Source organism: Pseudonaja textilis, chromosome 11 (genome assembly GCF_049901715.1).
Source record: "Pseudonaja textilis isolate UNSWEBS1 chromosome 11, rPseTex1.2, whole genome shotgun sequence".
NCBI lineage: Eukaryota > Metazoa > Chordata > Lepidosauria > Squamata > Elapidae > Pseudonaja > Pseudonaja textilis.
The window spans coordinates 20,164,666-20,172,291 of NC_142000.1; the positions used below are offsets into that span (position 1 = coordinate 20,164,666).

The following is a 7,626-nucleotide window of genomic DNA, read 5'->3' on the forward strand; positions in this document are numbered from 1 at the left end:
GCTCACCCCCACCTTTGTTAATGGGTGGGCCATTAATAAGGCCTGGGCCAGAGTATTCTACATAACCAAGGCCTCTACCCATCTCACCTGGAAAGATTGCATCAGCCAGCACTCAGGTGAAGCCATGTGGTCCAGACAAAGCCTACAAAGTTAGCTAAGACCCCCGCCCTCGGGAGTCTGATAGCCAATGGGTACATTTCTTGCACAGGAACAGGAAACACTAAGGTGGGGCCCAACAGAGGGTATAAAACTTCCAGCATCTTGCTGCTTCTTCTCCTTCACCCAACTTCTTGAAGTACGTGATCGTCCTTTTCACTCTGTAGCTCCAAGGCATGGGATCCTGTCCACCATTAAACCATCTTTCCAAACAGCCTCCATGTTTCCAGTGTCTTTTTCCCCCACTTGGAACTGAACGCAGAAGGATATTTCTTCCAACACTTTGAAGACATTTCGCTTCTCATCCAAGAAGCTTCTTCAGCTCCAGTTGAAGCAGCTTCTTGGATGAGAAGCAAAATGCCTTCAACTAAAAACCAGAAAGTCCAGTTGCCTCTTGAAAAAAAAAGCACCTGGGGTTTTTGACAAAACAGTTGGGTTTGATGAAAGATAAAATCAAGGAGCGTGATTACACCTTAGTATGCTCTGGGAACCCAGAGTCTTTCAAAAGCTTTCCTGTGTGCTTCCAAGTGATCGCTTAGACAACACTGCAAATGAGAACTGAAAATAAATAAATAAGATTCGAAAATCACCAAATTTTGGAAGTCCTGCTAGATTGGGTGTCTGACAATGAGAAGTCAGCCTTTCAGTGAAAGAAGAAACACTTGGGCATACAATTCATACAGATTCTTTCTTTCTTTCTTTCTTTCTTTCTTTCTTTCTTTCTTTCTTTCTTTCTCTCTCTCTCTCTCTCTCTCTCTCTCTTTCTTTCTTTCTTTTCTTCTTCCCAGACACTCATCCTTGCAGACTTCCATCTAAAAACTAGGGCAGGCTTCAGTTACCGCTTGAATTAGATACTCCCCGTGGGGCAGTTATTCTTTGAATGTGGAAACTGAATTTTATTTCTGTCAGATCTATTTCAGGTGCAGTTATCTCCCTCTGCTGGCCTGGAAAAAAATATGTTTTGGGGTGTGTTAAAAGTAACAAAAGCAAATGGAGGCTGGAGGACAGAAACCCTCAAACAACCTGAGGCTAAGAATCAAGGTTGATTAGTTGGGTTATTCGTAAGCAAAGATCGGGAAACAGAGCCTGTCTCTGTCTGGAATTTGGAAAGTACGGTATTTCTGTCTTTAAATTTTGCACAAGTTTTAGGGCTGGAGGATTCAGAAAGTGGTAGGCCAAAAAGTCTAGGAAAATCTTGTAAAAAGGAAAAAACAACTGATGCAACAATACAGTTTTCCAGCAAGAAAATAGAAGTCACCCAGCAATAAAACAGAAGCCTTTCCCTTTAAGGAAAAGACAGCTTTTTCCCTTTGTGAATTCAAATTTCCCGGCTGGGAGATTTACTGCAAAATGATTGGAGGCCGGCTTCATTGGAAGCCAGAATCAGTTTATTAATAGGAAGGCAGGTAAAAAGAGATCACATGAGACTAGACTGCTTCTTGGTGACTTACTTTTTATACCCTTCAGGTCCCTTTTTGATTCGTATGTGAATCCTTTAATGTCTTTTGATTAGTATGTGTGTGATGGGGTTTTTTTTAAATGGCATTTAAATCCTACCTCTTTGAGATTGGGATTTTCTGTCCTGGGATCTGGGTAGAAGGCAAATAAGTAACTGTTTTATAGTCCAGTCTGTTTTTTTTCCTGGCCTTTTGTAGATAATTAATCAGTTTGCATTTTGTTGCAATATCCCGAGCTTTCTGTTATGCCTTCGGTTTGCGATCATGGGTTAAATCTTTTTATTACTGGGTTTTGGCGAGTATCTCCTTTTCTCACGTGTCTGAGGTTCTTGATTTCTTTTCCTCTGGGTGTTTGCTTTTGCTGTTTTTCACAAGTTCTATAGTTTGCCATCTTTTTTATTTCTATGGGAAAGGATCTTAGCTAATTTGTAGGCTTTTTCTCTGTATCCCATGCGTGTAATTTTTATCCTTCCTTTGCTGTGGAGAATAGGCTGGCTTCAGCTATTTTAATGGCCCTATTGACAAGGGGGGGTGCTGAATCCCTGCTTGGGTTTCCACTTCTCCTGTCTTTGGGGAGAATTTTCCTGCCCCTTTAATATTTTAAAATTTCTTTTCTTCTCCTAGGAGAGGAGTGAATCACAACTTCCAATAGGAGTCCGTCCCCTCCTCCTTCTTTTTCAACCTGCTCTTGTAGTCCACAACCTCCGAGGACGGTGGGAAACTTCTCGAGACCCCACAAGCGAGTTTTCCCTCCATTTTCCCCCCGCCCTCCTCTTGGTCAGGGAGAAGCAGAGGCGGTCCTTGGAGCAGGACTTCTTCCCCTTTCCAGCCGCCTGAGAGGAATGCTGGCAGCGAGGAGGGGGCGCACGGGAAGCCCCTGCCACTCAAACCTTTGCAAAAAAAACCCCAAGCCCTCGCTTTTCCTTTGCACTGCAGCGGAGCCCGGGCAAGTCCCACCCACCCTCTTGCTAGCCAGCCAGACCCCTTTTTAGCTCTCGTCGGTCATTCCGGCCTTCCAGTTCCTGGTTGAGAGCCCTGGCTGCCGGAGGAGCGGAGGGGAACCAGGCTAGCCCGCGGGGAAAGCAGCAGCCACAGTAGCATCTCCAGCCGGGGGCGGAGTCCAAGGATGCTGGCGCTGAAGCATGATGGGAAACTCCCGCGGTCCTCATTGCCGGCGGCTCTTCTTCGCTGCAGGTTCCTCCTGGCTGGCCCCAGCTCGGGGAGAGGGGGGATTTTACCAGGGAGGGGTCAGCACCCAGGAAGCAGAGGCTGAGGTCCAGACCCACCCCCCAGCCTTGTATCCCATAAGCCCTGCCCAGACCAAACGATGGTTTGTTTGCCGCAAACCATGGTTTGTGGCGAGAGAGGTCTGTTTTGTGCAGTGCTAGAATCAAAGACACCAGGGCTCGAAAGTGGGAGTTTGGGAGTTCTAGTTCTGCCTTTGGCACATAAGCCTGCTGGGTGATCTAGGGCCAGTCACTCTCTCTTGGCCCTAGGAAGAAGGCAATGGCATACCAGGCAGAAATCTTGCCAAGAAAACCATTTTTAAGGGTTGGTTTCTGTGATGGATGATCCTTGGCACATTTTTTGGCTTTTCTCTCCCATTCTCAGCTCACCTCGATGAGGCAGCAGCGCACAGACTTTTATCTCGGGGCCATCAGAGACATGCTGGTAGCTGTGGGTGGCAGGAATGAAAACAGAACACTGTCATCGGTGGAGGCATACAGCCCTGAGAAGAACACCTGGTCCTATGTTGCCAGCTTGCCCAGGTGAAATGGGCACCTGGGCAAAATGATGATAGAATACGGCATCCAATTTTGGTTACCGTATCATTAAAAAAGTGGTAGACCTTCTGGAAAGAGTCAGCCACTTATCCGGCATGGCATAGTGCCTCTACTTGAGTAAGGAGTTGGACTAGAAGACCTCCAAAGTCCCTTCCAACTCTGTTACTCTGTTAATTCAGGCAATTATAGTTGTGACTCATCTGGAAACACCAGATTAAGAAGGGCTCTGGAGAGATGATCAGGGAAAGTGGTAGCATTAGAATCCTCAGCTGTTTCCTACTACACACACATTCCTCCCCCCCACCCTTTCGGCTCTAAAGTTTTTAATTCTCTATCTCAACCCTCCCCCCCTTCTCTCCCTGAGGCACTAAGCTGAAGCAACCCACAGGTATTTTCTTGCAAAACAGTCTTGAAATTAGGCCAGAGGTTGCCTTCAGTTTTTAAGATTACCAGTTGCTTAAATTTATATCACAACCGATATATCACCAAAGGCACTTGAGCAACCGAAGTTTGCACCCAAGGGGTCCAAAATAATTCCATGTGGGTCACATAATTCGGATTGCATGGATTTGCACATTGAATAAGGGAAGGATCTTTCTTTGTTCTCAGATCAGAGATCTATTGTAAGGCAAAATTCAAAAATTCCAAGTCCCATCATAGCCATAAAAGCTGGCCGGCGGACCCTCTCTCTCTCTCTCTCTCAGCCCAACCCACCACACAGGTGGGTTGTTGTTGAAAATAGGAGGGAAAAGGGTGTTAGATATATTTGGTGCTTTGAGTTATTTGTAAAAATATTTGTGAAAATATTGAAGGCCTTGAGTTATTTGTAAAAATATTAAAGGTGGGATATAAAGAAATAAAAATAAGTCTTGCAGTTGGAGAGGAAAACCATTGCACTTGGCAATATGTTAAGTAAAATCAGATTCTTAGCTGAACTAGAGTCCTTCTTTGTGTTTATTTATTGAATTTCTAACAAGGGACTCTGGGTGCTTTACAATTCTAAAATTATACAAAATGAACACAGGTTAGCACAAAGAGCAAAAACATCCCAAAAATAAATAAACCCTATGCTCGGTTTTTAAATGACAGCCAACCTTTATTCTTGTCCATTTGCATGGGTGAGTTTCGACTCTTAGCTCTGCTTGTTATCTCTACGCTCTTTTGGATTTCAGTCATGGATCTGAGGAACTCAACGCAGCCAGGCATGCTCTGTTAACACCCCAGAGTAAATAATTAAATCTCAAACGGGTTTTTGAAAACATCCTCTCCCCTCCTGCTAGGAAGGGCCACTTAAAAGTCTCCTCCTGTTTTTCCTTCCGCCGCAGGTTCATGTATGGCCACGCGGGCGCCATCCGCGAGGAACGCGTCTACATTTCGGGAGGCCATGATTACCAGACAGGTCTCTTTCTCAAAAACCTGCTGTGCTATGATTATCGGACGGATACCTGGGAGGAGAGAAGGCCCATGATCACGGCCTGGGGCTTTCACAGCATGTCTACTTTACAGAATGACACTTATGTCATCTGGGGCAGCGACAACTACCTGGATATGACACGCTTTGACATCCTGGAAGTGGAATCCTACAGCCCCAAGTGCGATCAGTGGAATAGGGTGGTGCCTTTGCTCCAGGCCAACAGCAAATCTGCTGTGGCCACCTGGGATAGCAAGATCTACATCCTGGGCGGCTACAGTTGCAAAAACACCAACAGCTTCTCCAAGGCCGTCCAGGTTTACGACAAAACATCAAAGCAATGGCAGAAAGCTAGAAACCTTCCCAAAGCCATCGCCTATGTTTCGGCTTGCGTCTGTGTCTTGAGGCCTGAACCGCAATGCCACGAGGATCAAGGAAGATGAGTGATGGCTCTTGGACTGAAGCCTATCCTTATCCCGATGCAGGCAGACCTCAAACTTACAGCCAGAATCGGAACTGGAACTTCCATTGCTAAACGAGGCGGTTCTTAAGCGGAGTTGCACCTGATCTTATGTCCTTTCTTTCCGTGGTGGTTGAGCAAAACACCACTGTCGTTAAGTGAATTGCATGGTGGTTGAGCGAATCCAGCTTCCCCTATTGACTTTTATCAGAAGCTGGCTGTGAAGTTTGCAAAATAGTCTTTTCTTTGTTAATTTTCAACCCTACTAATTTACTGAATTTATCTATTTCCCTTAATAATATCGGTCCGCAATTTATTGGATCTTCTATAATAAATACCATATCATCCACGAATGCTTGTAATTTATATTCTTCTCTTTTAATCTTTGTTCCTTAATTTCTTTATTCAGTCTAATTCTATCCAAGTGTTTCTAATATTGTTATAAAAAGTTTTTTATGATTGGCATCTACACCCTCTTTAGGAATTAATATAATATAGGCCTCCTTCCATGATTCCGAGATTTTTGCCTCTAGTAATACTTCATTGCAAATCTCTAGTAACAAGTTTTCTAATGGCTCTCCTATATCTTCATGTAATTCACTTGGGAGACCATCTGGGCCTGGGGTTTTGTTGCTTTTTTGTCTTTTAATGGCATCCTTCAACTCACTTAAGAGATATTTCCTTATTTAATATCTCCTTCTTATCTACCAGTAACAGATGTAACATTCTTTCCTTCAGATATTCTTCTACTTTGTTTAAATCTACTATGTCTTGATTATATAAGTTCTCAAAGTAATTTCTTACGATTATTTTCTTTTTTTCCAGATCCGTCTCTACTGTTCCATTATCATTCAATTGGTATATGGTTCTTCTTTGGTTTTCTTTAACTTATAAACTAACCATCTACCGGGTTTATTTGCATACTCAAAATGGTTTTGTTTTATGTATTGTTAATTTCTTGGTTAAATCTTCCTGGTCTGGAGTACTTCATTGAAATATCCTGCTTTCAGTTAAGAGGTCCCCAAAACATCTGGTTTATTTACCCTACCTGTAATGACAGGCATGTTGTGCTTTGACCTGAAGATCCTATCAACACTTGGATGTCGTTTAAATGATTGGATGTAAGATTAGCCCTCTGTTCCAGGCAAAATGCATTTCTCGTTAATTTGAGGAAGCTTTTATTAATAGAAGACCCTGTTTTGCTAATATTTAGCTGGGCACTTGGAAGTGGTTTTACTTGAAGGCGCTGAAGAAGGGACAGAGAAACGTGAATCTCTGTTTTGCCTTTGACACAAAGCCAGTTGGGTGACTTTGGCCAATCCTTCTCTTTCAGCGGAAGGAAGATAAAGGCCACTTTTGAAAATATTGCCTAAAAAAACTGAAGGAACTTGTCAATGTAGTCTGTAGAAGTAAAAACATTGGCGAAACAACAACCTCTGAGAACTCATTTGTATAGAAGTATTATTCTTTCCCGTAAACGGAGCTGATCATTTTTACAAGAATTGCTCGATAAATATTAGCTTGGAATGATCTAATCTCCTTTCCTCCAGATCTTTTTGTGTGTTTAATCCCGAATTTGAATTTCAAACAAACTATTTTCAAAGAAGAGTTGGCTTTGTTCCACCTCAATTGGCCAGGGATGCTGCTTTCCATCACCAGGGTTCTGAAAAGAAGGGAGTGAAGTGTAATTTTGTAAAAGTGAGTAATATTGTCCAGGCATCATATGAAGCGTCCAGCTGGATCACATCCAGTGTACCTGTTTTCTTCAGCTGTTCAAAATGGGATTGCAATATCATTTTTCCCTGCCAGAGAGAGAAAAGCTGGCTAAAGATAAAACATTGCAGGACAGTAATGCCATGTTGTATGATAATTTAAATAATTCCAAAGCAAAGCTCACTCCTTAGTTGCACTGATGATGTAACCTAGTTGGGTAATGTCTGCAGAAAAACAACCATACTTGGCACCAGCGACCACTCATTTTAATCCTTAGCTACAAAATTGGTTTTAGAAAAAAAAAAAAAAGTAGCCAACCTCTCCATTCAGGTGGCCAATTCCGACAACACCCCTTTCCCTGGTGGTGAAGATCGCTCCAGCCAACACGTGCTCCGGGTAAAGCCCGGCGCCTGCGCACTGCCAATGTCCCAGTCGCGCATGTGCAAGGAGCCACACCTCTCTCCACTCCGGGGCAAGCACAAAAATGTATTCAAATAAGCGTTCATGCGCAGACGGCTCTCCTCCCTCGCGATGGCCGAAATGCGCGTGCGCAAATGTCTCCGTCGTTTCCCCCACCCCTTTCTTGTTATAGGGACACCCGTTCCCCACCACTCTGAGGAGACGCGTGCCAATCCTTTCCTTCGC

General features: G+C 43.8%; 1 protein-coding gene across 1 annotated transcript; it reads left to right on the forward strand.

Annotated features, from left to right (window-relative positions):
* Nucleotides 1–3,161: 3,161 nt before the first annotated feature.
* Nucleotides 3,162–5,251, forward strand: KLHL36 (kelch like family member 36). Its single transcript, XM_026713986.2, has 2 exons — nt 3,162–3,382; nt 4,723–5,251. Exons 1-2 carry the CDS (start codon nt 3,234–3,236, stop codon nt 5,249–5,251), a joined length of 678 nt encoding a protein of 225 aa, XP_026569771.2. The 5' UTR covers nt 3,162–3,233.
* The last annotated feature ends 2,375 nt before the right edge of the window (nt 5,252–7,626 follow it).